The sequence below is a fragment of the Saccopteryx bilineata genome, chromosome 2, assembly GCF_036850765.1.
Source record: "Saccopteryx bilineata isolate mSacBil1 chromosome 2, mSacBil1_pri_phased_curated, whole genome shotgun sequence".
NCBI lineage: Eukaryota > Metazoa > Chordata > Mammalia > Chiroptera > Emballonuridae > Saccopteryx > Saccopteryx bilineata.
Window position 1 is genome coordinate 228,652,910 of NC_089491.1, and position 19,906 is coordinate 228,672,815.

Here is a 19,906-nt window from a genome sequence, read left to right on the forward strand (position 1 = left end):
ATAAAAAGAAAGAAATTGTAATACAAAGATGAGGTAACAAAATATTGCTTTTTGTATAGAATAACTAGATGCCATTTTACAGGAAGGTGTCTGCAGATAGTTAACTACACAGGGAAAGACTGGTCTACCCTGTGTTCTCCGGAAGTAGAAGGTATGTGAGACTGGGAGTGTACTCATTTATTTGTCACTGATATCCACACAGCTATGAAAAAATGTTCAGGGGGATTTAAAGGGGAAGGGAGGGTTCTTGCTGTGTCCCAGGTATTTTTTACCCTAAGGGGGCTACATGTCTTAGCTTGTCCAGTCCATCCTTGGGCTCACCTAAACCAGACCTGCTCTGGTTCTCTGGACCCCATCTCTGTCTAAATTCACACTAACTGGTGATGATAATGATCTGTGGGATCCTGGTCACAGAGACACCCCATCCCCCACAACGAACACCAGGAGAATAGGGAGCTGAGAGGGACTGGTCTGACACCGTCTCCCCCATCAATCTATTCAAGCAAGGTTGACCTGACAAAATCAGGTACAGGGTAAAAATGGCAAAAAAAAAAAAATTTTTTTTTGAAGCCCTGGCCGGTTGGCTCAGTGGTAGAGCATCAGCCTGGCGTGCAGGAGTCCCGAGTTTGATTCCCGGCCAGGGCACACAGGAGAGGCGCCCATCTGCTTCTCCATCCCTCTCCCTCTCCTTCCTCTCTGTCTCTCTCTTCCCCTCCCGCAGCCAAGGCTCCATTGGAGCAAAGTTTGCCCGGGCACTGAGGATGGCTCTGTGGCCTCTGCCTCAGGCACTAGAGTGGCTATGGTCTCAACAGAGCAACCCCCCGGATGGGCAGAGCACCACCCCCTGGTGGGCGTGCCGGGTGGATCCCGGTCAGGCGCATGCGGGAGTCTGTCTGACTGCCACCCCGTTTCTGGCTTCGGAAAAATATACAAAAAAAAAAAATTGGGTGCCCCAAACCAGGAACAGAACACCCCATTCTGAAAGAGAAAATTGTGCAAAAATAATAAAGTATTTTTCTGTTATGGATTTGAGATGCTGAATAATGCTTGCTGAATCAGTGAATGAGTACATAAATTAATCACTCAATCAATCAATCACCCTCTAAACGCACTCCCCAGCACTGTGAACAGAGAAGCATTCAGTGTCTATGATGGGTCAACATGTCCTCAAGGTTGAGGGGACAGTGACAAAGGTCAGGAGGACAGGTGCATCCCAAGAAAAGTCAGCATCCAGAGTTGCATAAGCTTGACTCTATTCCTGACCTAGTTTGGGGTACTCATATGGAGAACATTCCAAAATCCCACCTACACCCTAGACATCTAGAGCCATAAACTTACTTCACACATCAGTCTCTGTGAATTAAGTTGAATAATTTCAGGGTTTTTTTTTTTTGTTTTTTTTTTTTGACTGTTTCCACTTTTATTCAGATGCTACAGGTGATGGGGTAGGAACTTAGTCATCCTCTACAAACCATGAAAAGCTGACTCACCTAACTTGCCGTAGGTTTAGAGCTCCGAAAACCCAGGCTACGGATTTTAAAAACTTACATTTCTGAAACATCAGCAACAAACACCTTTTCAGAGGAAGGATATTCTTAATAAGTGGCCCACGTTTCTGGGAAAGATGACGTGAGCTGAATTGATATATTGACTGATTTTTCCCATGGAAACAAGAGCTAAAGGAACAACAATGAGAGAAATGCCCAACCAACCACAAAATTGAGGGAGGAATGTCCTGCAAAAGGATGACAGAGTTGACATGAAGAGAGATCAGAGATGTGACAGGGAGTGCCAGGCCCTATGGTACGCTTAGCTGATTTCACAATTTCTCTAAGAGACAAGCTACCATCTTTGGGGAGATTCTGACATAGCTGAGGTCAGAATCTGACACCTCTGCTTGAATTGTGGAATTCCCACTCGTGAGCCCCCTCAGAGACTGAGGGAAGAAACCTGTGTCCGTGCATCTAGGAGATGCGCCCCTTAATTAGTTGGACCATCTTTCTTCTCCACCCTCTGGGCAAGCTTCTCCCAGCTCAGCGGCACCTCCTCTCTGCTTCCTCAACTCAGTGCCAAGAAGCAGGAATCCTCAGTGGTCCTGCCCACACCTCTCGGCGAGGTAGAGGATGGGGCCATGCGGGGTGTGGCAGGGACAGGCCACCCTGCACCTGGGACAGAGGAGGACCCATGGGGAAGAGAGCAGAAAGCAGCAGGCGCCCTGCCGGACTCCTGTTATTACCACGATTATATATAGTGCAGGAATGACTGCCAAGGCTGGATGGGGCTGTTTGCAGGTAAAAGTCCAGCGATTCCAGCTCTCCCATCCCACAATGGCTATGCAGTGCTGATCATCTACAAGGGTTTCTCCCATTCTTTAACTTTTGTGCAAGGCAAAGAAGTTAAAGGCTAAGGGGACAGGAGAGTGACCACCTAGCTGGCCATTGTCCCGAGGTCTTCTGCCTTCCCTCTTCTGCCCTCTAGTGGAGCAACAAAGAGCCAGCAAGGACAGCAGCAACAGACAAAACCCAGAGCCAGGAATGAGTCCCCTTGCACACTAAGAGTCAAACCCATGCAGCCTCTCTAATGGGAAGGTTGCTGCGCCCCTCACTGCTGCTGTGACTTTGCTGGTATTGTGTATTGATATGACACCAGAGTATCCTGTGACACAAATATGATGCATCGTGCTTCCAGTATGCCTATAGAGGAAACACGGATCACAAGTGCAGCCAGGCCTAGTTTAGAACAGAAAATATTAGAATTTTTTTCTTAAATGAATAAAAGCTTGCACCGATGATAAAACACTTTCTGTGTTGACATTGTCTGCATAGCCAACCACTGGTTTAGGCCGTCCTCCCGAATGGGGTGAACCGGTGCTCACTGTCTGCCTGCGACCCACAAGGGTTTGTTAGGTTCCCAGAGGGCGTTATGCTCAGTCTCAGAACAGCGTTCTCATTATGCCATATCCTCAGGACTTAAGAATAATTTCATCCATTGTTACCCCCTCAGTCCTGAGAAACATATTTTAGAACTTAAGACTTTGAAACACAGCCCCAAACATTTCAAAGAGCCTAGTAATCCTAAATATATTCCCAACAATGTATAGTTTTGCTCTGCTCGACTGTCATAACAATCCACACATTAGGAGGTTGGTCACCCTTGACCCACCTAGCTTAATCATTGAACCAAACTGCTTTTAGCTTTAAATTCTGGCCCAAGGCATAGTTACCTGTTCATTGTTACAGTGGGGAGGCGGCAATCACATCACAAGAAACACATGGCGACCAAAATGGAACTTGCTGTTTATCCTCATGTTTAAAAACTCAGGGCTATTTTTAATCCTTATTTAATAATATGGCCCGATACCAACTGAAGCTTTTACATGGAGATGAAAAGCTTATTTCCTTGTAAAATTCTCACAAGGAATTCATACAACAAAGGAATGTCTTGTTCTGGAAAGGCTGCTTAGCGGCACAGCCGGTTTTTTATTTATTTATTTATTTATTTTTATTTATTTATTTATTTATTTTTATTTATTCATTTTAAAGAGAAGGGGGGAGAGAGAGAGAGAGAGAGAGAAAGGGGGGAGGAGCAGGAAGCATCAACTCCCATATATGCCTTGACCAGGCAAGTGCAGGGTTTTGAACCGGCAACCTCAGTGTTCCCAGGTCGACCCTTTATCCACTGTGCCACCAGAGGTCAGGCCACAGCCGGTTTTTATAGACCCCGGCGGCTTACGTGCCTGAGTGACTGAGAGTACTCCGACAGTGACTCCGAGCGGAAAACACAGACTCCCGAGCCAGAGGCCTGGCCACACAGAGTCCTTGTCCTCGGCCTGCTCCCTCCTGCGAACCTCTGAGAACAGCTCCACGCCCCTCACTGTGGCCCCTCAGGTTCACTCACCCAGATTTCACCAAGCTTTACGGAGACATAAGCAATGTGTCCCACTCACCTGTTGCTTCAATACAAACTACCCCAAATTTAGCCTTCAGCATCTGTTGTATTCTATCTCGTTATTTCGTGAGTCAAGGATTTGGACAAGGCTTGAGCAGAGGATCCTTCTGTGCCATGTGGCCTCTCTGAGCCAGGGTCCTGCCCTCTGCTGTGCCCCTCTCTTTGGACGATTGTGCTGTGCACAGTGGATACATAAGTGACGACACAATGTACAAGTATGGGTACGATAGCAGGTGCAAGCATTGGGTGGTCAATTTTAACAATATATATTTTGCAGCATGTAAATTTTATAATCCCATAAACTCGCTCTGTCTAAGCCAGCAATGCCTCACCCATCTGACTGCATTTCAGACCCAGGCTTTGTCTGAGTGTTGTAATTGAGTGACTATTAAAGTACCGTGCCTGTTGGACGTTATACTTGCCTGTTTCTATGGAGGAGACTACAGTTGGGAACGCAGGTAAAAACCAAAGTGGAACCTAAAGGTCAGCTGGGATTGTCAGATGGAGCGCCATCAGGCAGCCCCTGCAGCAGTGGCCTAAAGAGGTCGGTGAAATGAAAAGGAGGTTGGGGGACTGGGTGAGAAAGGTAAAGGGATTAAGATGTACAAGTGATCAGTTATAAAAACAGTCATGGGAATGTGAAGTACCGCACAAAGAATGTAGTCAATGGTACTGTAATAACTATGGATGGTGTCAGATGGGGACTGGACTTACCAGGGTTGTCATTTCATAAGGTATAAAAATGTCTAATCACTATGGTGAACACCTGAAATTAATACAGTATTGCATGTCAACTGTAATCTAAATTAATTTTTAATTTTTTAAAAAAGATGGTCAGTGAACAAGGTGGAAACTGCGCAGCCCTTAATGAGGACAAGCACATTGCCCCACCCCACAGACTGCGCTGGTCACCAAGCTGTCAGGAGTCAGGGCAGATTCAGGGGGAACCAGACCCTGCCTCTCGATGGGAGGATGGAAATGGGTTTGATTTCAGGGTGTTCCGAGTAGATCCCATTCTTTACTAACTTGAGAAAATTACAGCAGTGTCCAAAAGCCACTGTGTCTTTTGTTTTGTTTTTGTTTTGTTTTTGTTTTGAATGCTCAATGACGGGCAGAGCACCATCCCTACAGTATTAATGACGGCAAATCCCAGTGTCTGGGCAGAGACAGCTCAGCACTGCTTCCCTGTAGCTGTTTATGATGCAAAGAATCAAAGCATGTTGGCTGAATGGCAGTTCACACAAAAGTGTCCCCTCCATATCTGATATCAGAATACCTCTTGAGTTTTCTTGAGCACTGAATTCTCTGTTTGGAGAATTACATGACACAAAGAAGCCATTGAGTGCAACCCAAAACTTCATCCAGTCCAGCCATTTGTGGGAACAGAGCTGAAGGCATCAGCCTGGAGTGCAAACAAAGGGAACAAAGTTGGGGAGAGATTAAGTCTCTCCAAGATTCTTTGAACTTGCTGCCTCAGAGGCCCTGACACTAAAGGCACCAAAAAGTATTCATTTTCCTCATGTAGGAAGAAAGCCTGGTGTTGCTGAATCTCCAGACCAGTAACGCCTTTATCCTACAAGGCCTTCAGCACCTGAGGGCTGCGATGTGCTGAGGGTTTATGCATGTGGCACGGTCGTTACCCTAAGGGCCCCATCGGAACCCCTTCTGTGCCCTCACCAAGACAGCAATGACCTCCCTGCCCTGACCCCATACTTCCCCACTCCATGCAGCTAAAGGTGGGCAAAAAGCTTTGGGGGAGCCGCTGCAGGTACATCACAAGGTTCTTTCTACTGGACCGCAGCACCCGAAGCCCCCAAGAAGGTTCGAAACTGCAAACAGAAAGCCTTGGACAGCACAGGTCCAGGTCCCCTCCTCTCCTACAGCTGCCACCTCTCCACAGCAGCCCATGGGTTCTCGGAGGGGACAGACCTCTCTCGCTTCTCCAGGATGGCCCCACACTCGTACCCTGGGAGACAAGAGGGGCACTGGGCGGGCATCACCCCAGGGCACATCACTGCTTCTCTCCTGAGAATAAACGCTGCTTCTCAGTGATGATGAAGAAATAACAGAAAGGCCATGTAAAGTGGCCCAGACCATGGCTCAGGGACTGTACCAGAGTCACACAATCATATGCAATTTTATGTTATTGGGATTTGCTGTATGTAGTACTGCAGATACACTGCTCTGCCTGTTACTGAATATATTTTTAAAAAAAAACAACTCCATTGTTTTTAGAACCACTAAACTTTTCTTAAACCCATTCAAGCTTGGCCTGTGGTGGCACGGTGGATAAAGTGTCAACCTGGAACGCTGAGGTCACTGGTTCAAAACCCTGGGCTTGTCTGGTCAAGGCACATATAAGAAGCAACCAGTGGCCCTGTCCAGTTAGCTCAGTGGCAGAGCATCGGCCTGGCATGCGGGAGTCCCGGGTTCGATTCCCGGCCAGGGCACACAGGAGAAGCGCCCATCTGCTTTTCCACCCCTCCCCTTCTCCTTCCTCTCTGTCTCTCTCTTCCCCTCCCGCAGCCAAGGCTCCATTGGAGCAGTGTTTGCCCGGGCACTGAGGATGGCTCTGTGGCCTCTGCCTCAGGCACTAGAATGGCTCTGGTTGCAACAGAGCAACACCCCAGATGGGCAGAGCATCGCCCCCTGGTGGGCATGCCGGGTGGATCCCGGTCGGGCACATGCGGGAGTCTGTCTGACTACCTCCCTGTTTCCAACTTCAGAAAAATACAAAAAAAAAAAAAAAAAAAAAAAAAAAAAAAAAAAAAAAAAAAAAAAAAAAGCAACCAGTGAACAACTAAAATGAAGCAACTCTGAGTTGATACCTCTCATTGCCCTCCTCCTCTCTCTGTAAAATCAATAAAGAAAATTCTTTAAAAAATAAACAGTTCAAGTTGGTAAAAAATGGGATGTATAAATAATATGAACGTTTTGGTATATCCTAAAATCGCATAGTGTGTGGTTTACAGGTGGCTGCAACCCCTTTGACACTCATCCCATCGAGAAACGGGGTCCAGTTCTCACTGCATCTGCCCGACTTCCTAATGGCTAGGTGACCAGTGAAGTCTGTGGGGTAGGGCGGCGTGCTTGTCCTCACTAAGGCTGCACAGTTTCCACCTTGTTCACTGACCATCTTGAGGCCACCGTGCTGAAGGCTACGTGAAAAGTGTTCCATCTGACAATCCCAGCTGAGCCCAGCCCTTCAGGCACCCCACCAACACCCTGCCTTGGGCCCCTCAGACCAGCCCACCCACCAGCTGACCACCGCTGATGACCACTGTGACTCTCTCTTACTTTGACTTTCATCTACATTCCTGGCTACAGTCTCCTCCATAGAAAGGCACCATGATGTTCAACAGGTTCGGTACTTTAATAGTTGCTCACTACTGCCTGACCTGTGGTGGCGCAGTGGATAAAGTGTCAGCCTGGAACGCTGAGGTTGCTGGTTCGAAACCCTGGGCTTGCCTGGTCAAGGCACATACAGGAAGCAACTACTATGAGTTGAGTTGATGTTTTTCACTTCTCTCCCCCTCCTCCTCTCCCTTCTCTCTAAATCAGGGGTCCCCAAACTTTTTACACAGGGGGCCAGTTCACTGTTCCTCAGACCATTGGAGGGCCGGACTATAAAAAAAAAACTATGAACAAATCCCTATGCACACTGCGCATATCTTATTTTACAGTAAAAAAACAAAACAGGAACAAATACAATATTTAAAATAAAGAACAAGTAAATTTAAATCAACAAACTGACCAGTATTTCAATGGGAACTATGCTCCTCTCACTGACCATCAATGAAAGAGGTGCCCCTTACGGAAGTGCGGCGGGGGACCGGATAAATGGCCTCAGGGGGCCGCATGCAGCCCGCAGGCCATAGTTTGGGGACCCCTGCTCTAAATATCAATAAATAAAAATTTTTTAAAAAATTAGTTGCTTACTACTGTGCTCAGATGAAAGCCAGGGTCTGGAAATGCAGTCTGACTGATGAGGCATTGTTGGATTAGAGGAAGAGAGTTTATGGAATTATAAAATTTATATTCTTTCATTTTTTTTAAAGATTTTATTTATTCATTTTAGAGAAGAGGGAGAAGGGGGGTGGAGCAGGAAGCATCAACTCCCATATGTGCCTTGACCAGCAAGCCCAGGGTTTTGAACCGGCGACCTCAGAGTTCTAGGTCGGCTCTTTATCCACTGCACCACCACAGGTCAGGCCAAAATTTATATTCTAATATATATATAAATGACCGCACAATGCTCGTACCCACTACACTACCCATGCTGTACATTGTGTCATTCACTTATCTGTCTTCTGTGCACAGCACAACCTTCCAAAGATAGGGGGGACACTGCAGAGGGCAGGGCCCTGGCTCAGAGATCTAGAGGCCAAATCTCAGTTGTCACTGGCCATTCCTGCCCTTCTCACCTGTCCCTGGACCTCCTCATGTGCTATTTTAATTGTTTCCTCTGGGTCATTCACTAGACTGAAGGCTCCAGAAAAGCTGTGTTCATCGCCATTGGTCACTGTTGTGACCCAGCCCCACGCACACTGTCTGCTATGTGGCAGGCAATCAATAGATATTTACTTTAAATAGCCACTTGGGTCCACAATACCACTCTGTAACTTGGAAGACAGAAATGCAACCCTTACTTCGCTCCACATTAAAGGACTCGACCTTCATGTGGATGGCCAAGCACAGAAGGGAAGAGAAACAGGGAGCTGGGGGTAGATCCATAAACCTAATAAAAATCTGGACCAGGAGAATTTTTTAATATGATGATTCCCTGCAGGCCTATATGGGGTCAGACTGTCCCTTGCGGACTGAGTAAGTATATACCAACATGGACTGTGTTTCTCCACAGAGCTGCCCTCCCAGTGGCTCTAAAACCATCTTTCCAAACAATTTTGATGTGTGCATCTTTCAGATCTCCCTCTCAGTCATTAGATGTCAGCTAGGGATAGGCCTGGCTTCCACCCTTCACTGGACACCTACAAACAGGACCTGTCATCATCCTCCTCTTAAAGTTTTGGTTAATTGTTTTAACAGGATGTAAGCACACACAGCTCTGTGTAGGAGACACAACTTCACAAACAATGTTTTGCTATCCCTCATCACAGGTGATGACTTTTCACAATGGCTTTGATTTGTGAGAATCAAATTCATCCGATAGACAGCAAGCCAGGATTGGAGATGGGACGGTGTGGGCAGGCGATGTTCCTGCCATCTATGCATTTTAAACTCTGCTTTGAACAGCAATTCTTACAGGATAAAAAAAAGAATTGGACCCTGGAAGGCCATGTGTTTATTAACACGGAACCCGCCAATTGAAAAGAAAGGAAGGTAGGCAAGACTTGAAAGACATTCCCTCAGGACTGATGTTACAGAATATGGAGAGAAACAGAGCATGTAAAAATTCCAGGAAATGAAGGTGACGTTTCCCAGAGTGCCCTCCCGGCCTCCGCGCCGTTTCCCCATGAGTCAATTACAAGAAATTACTAAGACTAAAAGGATAAATTACTCCAGTACAAATGATCAAAGCAGTCCCGTAAGATGATCTGAAATTCATGTCACAGAGGTTTGATTTTCTTGGTGTAAAAATCAGGAAGAATAAGGCTAAAAGGCAATTAGGGGAAAAAAATGAGCAAAGGACATCAGCAGGCAGCTCACAGAAGAAGAGTCACCAACAGTGTTTAAATATATATATATATATATAAAAGGGTACTCAATCACATGCATACTAAAAAGAATGTGAATTAAATGACAGTAGATGTCATTTTTCACCTCGTAGATTCAGAAAGTTGGGGAAGAAAACATGGCACCATATAGTTAGTATCAGGGAGCACTGTCTGGTATAAACTCTTTGAAAAGGAAATTTAATAAAGGTCATCAAAATCTTAAATATGCATATCCTTTCTCCTAGCAAGCCTATTTACAAGAATTTGGGTTCCATATACGATTGTACATCCTGACGGGGTGCTCACTGCAGCATGTGGATCATGGCAACAAGAGCAAACTACCTAAATGTCCACAGGTGGGGGCCTGGCTGTAGAAGACCATCACGAGAGAACATCAGAAATGTGAGGGAGCTACAGGTACCAATAGGGAATGATTTCTAAGATATACTGTTAAGAAAGCAAGGTGTAACCCGACATATTTCCAGTGAATTACTTTTTAGGGAGGAAAAAGAGGTGGGTATGGTATCTTTAAAAATATATTCACACTTGGGGTCAAATACAAGGTGATGAAAGATGCTTTGACTTTGGGTGGTAGACATGCAACACAATATACAGACCATATATCATTAAAAATATATACTTAGAAACTTACATAATCTTATTAACCAATGTCACCCCAATAAATTTAATTTAAAAATATGTTCACGAATACTTTTGCTTTCTCTTTAAAAAGTGGAGTTAATTCTACTCTTCTTGAGGGCTAGACTTGGTGAAAGGAATAAAGCAGGAATGACAGTGTGTGACTTCTGAGATTAGGTTGTAAAAGGTGTTATGGCTTCTTGTCTCTTGGATCCAACTCCGGGGAAAGCCAGACGCTGTGCTGGGAGGACTCTAAGGCAGCCCAATGGAGAAAGGCCAAGCAGCAAGGGATCGAGCCTCCTGTCAACAGACATGTGAGCCAGCCACCTTGGAAATGGGCCCTCCAGCCCCAAACAATCCTTGATGGGACCACAGCCCTGCCAATATCTCCAGAGTGACCTCATGAGCCAGAACTACCCAACTAAGCTGCTCCCAAATTCCTGACACAAGAAAACTGAGTAATTAATGCTGACTGTTTCCAAAATGCTAAGTCTTAAAGGTAATTTGTTACATGACAATAGATCATTAACACAGTGAGGATATTTACATATATGTTTAAATATGCACAGACTACGTCTGGGAAGATAGTTAATGATTTTAGGCAGAAAAACTGACAGACTGGGCATCAGGGATAGAAGAAGGCTTGTTGTTCATTGTAGTGTATGTTTTGTTTGTTTGTTTTGTATTTTTCTGAAGTGAGAAGTGGGGGGGGGCAGACAGACTCCCGCATGTGCCTGACTGGGATCCACCCGGCATGCCCACCAGGGGGCGATGCTTGGCCCCTCTGGGGCATTGCTCCGCTGGAATCAGAGCCATTCTAGCACCTGAGGCAGAGGCCATGGAGCTGTCCTCAGAGCCAGGGCCAACTTTGCTCCAATGGAGCCTTGGCTGCGGGAGGGGAAGAGAAACATAAAGGAGAGGGGGAAGGGTGGAGAAGCAGATGGGCGCTTCTCCTGTGTGTCCTGGCTGGGAATCCAACCTGGGACTTCCACATGCTGGGCCGATGCTCTACTACTGAGCCAACCAGCCAAGGTTGTGTAGTGTATGTTTTTATATTTATAAATGTTTTATTATCCTAATGTATTATTTTTTTGAAGAAAAAAATCAGTAAAAAGAACATTTCACAAAAGAATTCCATGGGCTATGAGAATGAGTGACCAAATTGTGTATGATTATGTTTAATCTATATTTTATTTCAACCTTACCTAAGTTAAGATTATTGATTTAGCAGGCAAAAAAAAAAATTCTAACTAATTATGTAAGATGCTTAGAGCCTCCAATATTTCTCATGGTGATAAACACGGCTGATTCTTTATTCAAAAACCATTTCTCTTTTGCTTTGCTAATAAAGCTCCAACATTGTGCTGAAAGCAATGTATCTAACCCCAGATACCCCAGATAATGAATCAAAGTAGGTTTAAGCTGGGAGTTGGCAAGCTTTTCTAAAGGGCCTGATAGGAAATATTTTGAACCTTGTTGACTCTGGCTAAAGATGAAACTGAACACTCACTATCTCCCTAGTTCCCTATAACATGGAGAAAATAGCTCCCCCAGCCATACCCAGACACAGAGCCCAGTTTATGAATCGCCACTGTCCAAAAAGGAGCAGAGAACATTAATGATGGAAGAGGCAAGGTTTAGGGGATTTAGACGCTTGCCTCCCCAACTCTCAGAGAAAAGTTTTCTTTGCCAAATATCACAAGAGCTCAGAGAATGGCTAGAGCAAAGTCAGCCTATTTTAGAAAATCATGAAGAATCTGTGCTAGGCATTAGCAAAGGGTCCCACGCAGCGTCTCCCCAACACAATTAAATCAATAACTATTTAGTGACTACCAGTGTATCTGCAGGTCCAACTGCTGCGTACTCTCCCAGCCTCCTACTCCCCTCGCTCCCACCTTCCCTTCCCATCAGCTCTAACCGGGTCCCTGTTCTGAGCTGCACCCTGTGCTGGGGCAGGAGAACAATCATACAAGCTATGTGGTCGCTGCTACTGCAAGCTCTCAGCCCAGTGATCGTGTTCCTGCTCTCGATAGAATAATCCCTGTCCTCTGTGCTGCGTGGTTAAGCTTGGTGAGCACAGGGACCCTGTCAGTCTTGCCTGACACTGTGTCCCCAGACTCTAACACAGTGCCTGACACACAGTAGGTGATAAACCCAACACATGTGCTGAATTAGCAGATTAATCTGTAGCACTATGATCCACTGGAACCTGAAGCATAGATTGGAGCTTTGGATTTTACACATGCCTTCAAGTTCTAGGTACTATTTTTCTGTGTATCAGAAACAAAAGGGTAAAATGATATGCTTAAAAGACCCAGTCTGGTGTTTCTGAAGGTTTCTTCAGATGCTCAAGTAGGTGGCATGTCTGAGTGGACCATATGGAGAAGAGGGGGCCATGTGAAACCAAGGATATAAAGGGGACCCACTATGAGGGGGAGGAGGAGCTCATGCTGAAGGCAAGCACAATGGCTCGCTCACCCCCTTCAGAACAGAGCACACGGCCCCACAGCCCTGATAGGGACACAGTGAAGGAACCACAAGTTCCCATAGCCCCGTGGGTTCCAATGACTGTAGCCTGCTGCCCAATGTCTTCATGGCCTTTCACATGGGACACTGGACCAGGACAGTTGGGGACAGGTTTTGTGTCCAGCTGCTCACTAGCTGAGTCATTCTGACCCAGTCATCACCAGAAACCCCTGACTGAGGGCCAACCAGAAGCCCACTGCCACGCTGGGCGGAAAGGATGCCGTGTGGTCTCACCCCGTATGCACATGCTATGTGTGCACATGTGTGAAAGAGCTGGGTACAACGTGATATTCTACCTCAGTTTCCACTCCAACTAACCCTTGACATATTTCATACGTGTAATGTGTGAGTCATCTGTAAAGACGCTTGGAAAACAAATGACAAGAAGTATCATTTTGAGGGGAGAATTAGAGTCACAGAAATGCCTTTTTGCTCATGTCCTTTCAGAATACAGAGTCCACACATAGTTAGGAAAATAACACCTCCCTTTCAAGCTCCTCGAAGGCCAAGCCCCAAAGAACAAGTCTCAACATGCATGCTTTCTCCCAGTGAAATGTGCACAGAGAACCACAGCCTACTTGTCTACCGGAAGTCAATCACATTCCTGCCAAAAGGTGGGTGGTGTGACAAAGCTTGGATGTTTTGACTGATTGGTTGCGGGAGGCATTTCTGGGTGACAAATATCAAAGACATGCCTTTCTTGAGTTTTGCTTGTCCCTCGGCTTCACCTCTCTGCAGAACCCAAGGGCAATACCAACTTTCCAAGCTCAGCAGTAGCTCTATTACTAAGAGTTAAATGTATGGTGTCTAAAACATAACTTGAAATATTCTTAGACTCTGGCCCAGGATTATTCACTGGTCACACCGAGTTTTTTGGGGGGGTTTTGTTTTTTGGGTTTTTTTGTATTTTTCCGAAGCTGGAAACAGGGAGGCAGTCAGACAGACTCCCGCATGCGCCCGACCGGGATCCACCCAGCATGCCCACCAGGGGGTGATGCTCTGCCCATCCGGGGGGGTCGCTCCGCTGCAACCAGAGACACTCTAGCGCCTGAGGCAGAGGCCATGGAGCCATCCCCAGCGCCCGGGCCATCTTTGCTCCAATGGAGCCTTGGCTGCGGGAGGGGAAGAGAGAGACAGAGAGGAAGGAGAGGGGGAGGGGTGGAGAAGTAGATGGGCGCTTCTCCTGTGTGCCCTGGCTGGGAATCGAACCCCGGACTTCCGCACGCCAGGCCGACGCTCTACCACTGAGCCAACCGGCCAGGGCCCACACTGAGTTTTTTTAAGCCATGAAAAATTTACCAAGAGATTCATATCTCAGGCTATCCTACCCTTAGACCCTGCCTCATAGTGTACAATACACACTGGATTATAAGAACCACACCTGTAAACGAGATCTCCTTAGTGACCAAATCCCCACAGTCCTTACTTCATTCTCTGTTGTTAGCATTTTTGTCAGTAGTTGCTATTATGCTGGTATGTTATTATATGTAATCGTTTATTGCTACAAGTAAAGAATAAAAGACTTGGCCCTGGCCGGTTGGCTCAGCCGTAGAGTGTCGGCCTGGCATGTGGAAGTCCCACGTTCAATTCCCAGTCAGGGCACATAGGAGAAGCGACCATCAGTTTCTACATGCCTCCACCCTCATATCTCTCTCTCTCTCTCTCTCTCTCTCTCTCTCTCTCTCTTCTCCTCCCACAGCCATGACTCAAATGGTTTGAGCAAAGTTGGCCACAGGTGCTGAGGATGACTCCATGGCCTTGGCTTAGGTACTAAAATAGCTCAGTTGCTGAGCAACAGAGCCACAGCCCAGCCAAGCAGAACACTGCCTGGTAGAGGCTTGCTGGGTGGGTCCTGGTCAGTCAGGGTACATGCAGGAGTTTTTCTCTGCCTCCTTACCTCTCACTTAATAAGAAGAAGAAAAAGAAGGAGAAAGAGAAGAAGGAGGAGAAGGAAAAGGGGGAGGAGGAGGAGGAGGAGGAGGAGGAGGAGAAGGAAAAAGAGAAGGAGAAGGAGAAGAAGAAGAAAAGATTCTCATTAAATATATTGCCAGGTCACCCTATAATTTGATCACACATTAACACTTCTTTGAGAAAACAAAATTAAAAATTAGCACAATCAGCAATTAATTTGCTGTGCAATAATTCAAGGAGGCTTTCCTTGGCCTGTTCTATACATTCTTGGTTCTTTTATGTCCAAGAATACATTCTCACATACTTACAGGGTAAAACAAATAACAATAAGATGACAATTCTCACTAAGATGGGGAATATCAACCATCAGATGGTTAAAATTACAAGCAGATTTTATTATTACATATTATTGGGTCGTATGTCACTACTCTGTGGTATATTTGGAACCCATACATTTATTTTTTTAAAATAGAAAAAATGTCAAAGTTAAAAGTTCACAAATAGGATAAGTGGAAATTACTCTCAGACTGTGTTTACTAGGCTGGCAGAGGAAGGCCAGGGCAATGTTGGGAAGAACACTGAGACATTCTCCCTTAAGAACAAACAGTTCTGTGAATCCCACACTCCAGCAATGGCATAGAAAACTCACCCTGACACACCTGCCTGGACCTGGCAACAAAACCCAGGAGGTCAGGTGTCCACTCTGGAATAGAGAGTCCAAATAAAATGGATCCGAAAGAAGGAACCTGGAAAAGGCTAAATCTGGCAAAGAAATCGTATTCTGAACTAATTTAAGGACTTCAAGTATTACAAACTCAAAATGCATAGCAGTCTAATGGGGTTTTGCTTTTTTTTGTTTTTTCTTTTGGGGGGCTTTGTTTGTTTGTTTGTTTGTTTGTTTGTTTTGCTCTGGTGCCTTTTGTTTTGTTTTTAAAGAGAATGATTTGTAGGATAAGAAGAAAGTGAGAGGTTTTAGCCATTCTATGAGACACATCTAAAGTAACTCCCAGAAGTTAGATCAGTTACTTGAAAATAAATCTCACTGTTTGGAGATCTGTTTGTTTCCTTAAAGGGGAAAAAATAACCAATCAATGGATCAGAGACCAATCATCAGAGTAAAACCTCTGGATGTGCCCCTGCCTCTATCTATACAAACTACTCTGGAACAAAATGTGGGAAAACAAATTCTTTTTACTTTTCATTAATTTCTTATCCCCAGAGAACCAAGGTAATTAGGTACCTGGAGGGATCTGCCCTAAAAAAAAAAAAGGCAAAACAAAACAGAACATAAAAACACCAAGAGTAAAATGGCAAGGGTGAAATAGGGAGGGATGGTTTCTGGGCAAAACCAATGCAAGTTTATGAGAGTTAACAGATGCCACACTAAGAACTCCCACTCACACTACATTTATTATGTTTATTTCAAGTCAGGTACTGTTCTAAGTGCATTATTTAATTCTTAAATCCCTCACTGGGTAGGCACTATTATTGTTCCCATTTAATCCATAAGAAATAATGGCACAGAAAGGTCAACTAACTTGCCCAAGGTCACAAAGCAAGAAAGTAGCAGAGCCAGAATGGGATCCCAAACACCCACAAATTCTAAGGTCCATGCTGTTGATCGCCACAGTCTACTACGCCCTCATGCAAGCAGCCACCCATTCAAACCTGCATCATGTTCCAGACCTGTGCTCTACACCAGAAATGTGGGATGAATGTCACACAGTCAGGGGAGGAGAAAGAACATGCAGAGGGTGGTGTCGTGTGTGAGTGAAACTACAATAGAGGGACACCCACCCCAGAGTGGCATTGAAAAAGACTAGCCAGAGGAGCCTCTACCTGCTCTGAATCTTGGACTCACAGATAAGCGAGCAAGGGGCAAGGACAGATGAGAAGGGGAATGTCAAAACTGCAAGGCAGAAAAAATGTGTTCTCTCAAAGAACAGTAAGTAGCTCATTACAGTTGGCATGGCAGTACCATGGGTGACAAAAGGTGAGGGCATTGAGGCGATGCCAAGGAGACACAAATAACATCATGAAGGGCCTTGTGGCCTGGCTAAGGAGTGTGGATTTAACTGGAATTCTGCAATAAACAACTGAGAAACTTTACACTAAGAAACAAAGTGGTCAGATCTTTTTTTCCTAGGTCACTGGCTATCACCAAGGGACTTGCTTGGAGAGGGCCATGAACAGAAGCAGAAAGACTCATTGGAAAGCTGTTAACTGTATTTCAAAACTCTATCAAGAGTCTGGAACCATGCAGCCATGTGTGGCCATGCACTGAGAGCAGCGGCAATTTCTTAAACCAAAGAGCAGACACGGGGCATCCACAGCAGCACCCTGACCCAGCTCTCCCCTCCCCTGACCTTCCTGCAGATGTCCGGCTCCCAGTGGCCTTCCTAGGGGTTGTGCCATCAGGTTATGTCTTGATACAAAATCTTCCAATGTCCCCTGGTCTTAAAAATGCTCAACCAGCACTTTTACTGAAGAAAAAACAAGCATGTGCCCTTTATTCCATAACCCCTGTGCCACTCAAACAACTGTTGAAATTCTGATGTTAATCACTTTGAAAATGTTTCTTTTTCTTTCTTTCTTTCTTTCTTTTTTTTTTTAAGGAGAATTTGCTTACACTTTGGTCAAGGTATTTGAGGTCATGACTGGCTTCCATAAGCCTAAAGTATCTTGGAAGAATTATGATTCAACATGCAATGTGCATACTTGACCTTATTATTCATGGCTTTCTCAGTCTGGTCAAAGGTCTTTTTGCTAAGGGTTTTATTTTTTTAACAAAGGTCCTTGTGTGAGCTGCAGCTAGACTTTGCCCCTTATTTTTGATGCCTTGTGAAAATGCCTATTTAAACCCCAAATGTCTTTAGTTGTGCCTTCTAACAGATCTTGAACAAAATCGTTGCTCTCTTCCCCGCCTGAAGTGAGGCTGAAAATATTACATCAAGGCAGACGCTGTGGAAGCCACCAGCATCCAGTATTCTTCCAAAGCAAATGTTAAATTGTTCGATAGCTATCATAATTGAAACAAAATTCTACTTTCCTCCCAAACACACCTCATGGGTTCTAATGGGAAACCTTGTTGGGGCAGATGACGTTGGCCAGCAGCTCTGGGCCTCTGAGAGGGCAGTGCTGAATATGTCTAGCATTACAACCTACCTGTTTGCATTTTTTTTTCACTTCAAGTATCAGAGCTTCCTTTGGAAATTTGGCTTGTCACTTTCTTTTCTTTTTCTTTTCTTTTTTTAAGTTCATTCTTAAATAACCTCCTGACTAGAGAAGGTGCCAGTTAGGATTTTTAGGACAAAGGACAGTGGGAATGCTGGCCCTGTATCCTGACCTCCCACCACCTCCACCCCAACTTCCAAAACAGCATGTCTCCCTCCCCCCAAAAAAAAAAAACCCGCTCTTTAACTCTTCTCGATGGAACCCAGACTGTCCCGCCTCCCTCCCACGGATAAAAGCGCAGGATAACAATCAGGACGCTGAGAACAGGGTCCTTGATCATCCATCCCTCACAGACCTGCGAGGACCAACACTCAGAATGGAAGGAACTTCGTAAGAGTTGGGGAAAGAGACCTTTACCTTCACGAAGAGGGTGATGTCAGGCTCCTGACCCGGAGCCCCCTCCTCGGACGCCTCGCAGTCCTCCCCACGGCCATTCACACTCGCCGTCTGGTCGGCACCTCGGGCGCTGAGCTCCTCCGCTAGGTGGTTGCCGAGTTCCGCGCCCACCGTGGGCGCAATCACCTCCGGATCCGAACTGCCATCGCGGACACCCTCCTCGCCTGTCCCATCCGGGCAGCGCTCTGGCTTCTCCTCCTCTGCTTCCTTCAGCTCTCCCTGGAGCCCCTCCTGGCCCCCGTCCTCGCAAGCATCTGCCCTCGCGTCCCCGGGGGTGGCTCCCTCTAGTTCCTCTGTCCCCGAGGACCCAGCCTCTTGCGCAGCTCCTACCTCCGCTCCCTGGAGCTCCGCTACAAGCTCCCCGCAGACGCAGCCCCCACTCCCTGCTGCAGCAGCCTCAACCGACTCCATCTGAAGGTGGGGGTCGCGGTCCCCTCCGACCCAGGGCTCCCGTTCGGCCTCCATGCCGGCCCCCGGGGCGCTGCTTCCCGCTTCCTCCGGACCACGCTCTGCCGCCTCCTCTGTCCCAGGGGCCGCAGAATCCCCGAGTTTCCCTGGAGCCTCCTCCGGAGCCTCGTCCTGCGCGCCGCGTCCGGGACTTGCCTCCTCCACCTGCTCCGCGCTACTTGCCTCCTCTCCTCCCCCAGGCACCCGCACGCCCTCCGGGGCGCCCCCCTGAGCCTCCACCTCGCCTTGCGTTCCACTCGCTCCCGACGCCTCGGGCCCCGGGTCACTGCCCGCGATGGGCACCACGTCGCCTGCGCGCCCTCCGTCTAGCCCCGCGTCCTCTCCCTCCTTCACAGCGGCCGTAGCGGCTGCGTCCACCCCCTTGCCCCTCGGCGTCTCCGTGGCACCCTCGCTCGCCTTCTCCTCTTTCGCATCCGGGCCGACAGCCTCCGTCTCTCCCGGTCTCTCCGCCTGGAGTGCCAGGCCCTCCAGCGGCCCCTGGGGACCCGGGGCGCCCCCCTCTGACTCTGTGGCCTCGGCCATGGCTGCAGATCCCTGTCCTTGGCCCAAGACCCTTTCTTGAGGCTGCTGAGAGGGCAGGTGGCGCCGGGTGAGGGGCGCAGGGCCAAGGGCCACTGCCCTCTCCAAGAGGATGTTCCGTTCCGGGTTTGGCAGCTGCGGGGTGGTGCACGAGGCTCACGGGGAGAAATCCTCGCGGCCCAAGACACTGCACCCCTTCTCTTGGGGTTAAGGCCCCTGGATTCTTCCTCTACTTTAGTGCTTCTCCCTGATTCCAGGTCAGCTTCCCACCCGGTCCCTAATTTTGACTGCGATTCCCTGGACGCGCCTTCCGCTTTGCCACTGCACCTTTGAGTGCCTGGCCCGCGGTCCTGAAGTTGACCAGAACTCTTTAGTGCCAACTCCATCCTCTGGGGCTTGGGCGGGGTTTGCTCTCCCCCCCCCCCCCCCCCCCCCCCCCCCCCGCGTCTGCCTTGTTTGGGTGACCTGGGAGCTTGGCCAATGACAGCCTTTCTCGTGAGTCTTGTGAATGTCAGTGAAAAGATCCTGGTTCTACTGGCCATTTGGGTGTTTTGTGGAACAGCTTTAAATTCCAGACACATTTAAAACAA

At 47.1% G+C, this 19,906-nt stretch overlaps 1 protein-coding gene across 1 annotated transcript in view; it reads right to left on the reverse strand.

The window, feature by feature from the left end:
* Window positions 1–19,688, reverse strand: part of CLIC6 (chloride intracellular channel 6) — a 46,170-nt gene extending 26,482 nt beyond the window's left edge. The window contains exon 1 of the mRNA XM_066259443.1: window positions 18,291–19,688. Within this exon, the coding sequence (XP_066115540.1) occupies window positions 18,291–19,319 (1,029 nt within the window). The 5' untranslated portion in view covers window positions 19,320–19,688. The remainder of the gene's footprint in view (window positions 1–18,290) is intronic.
* Window positions 19,689–19,906: the final 218 nt, after the last annotated feature.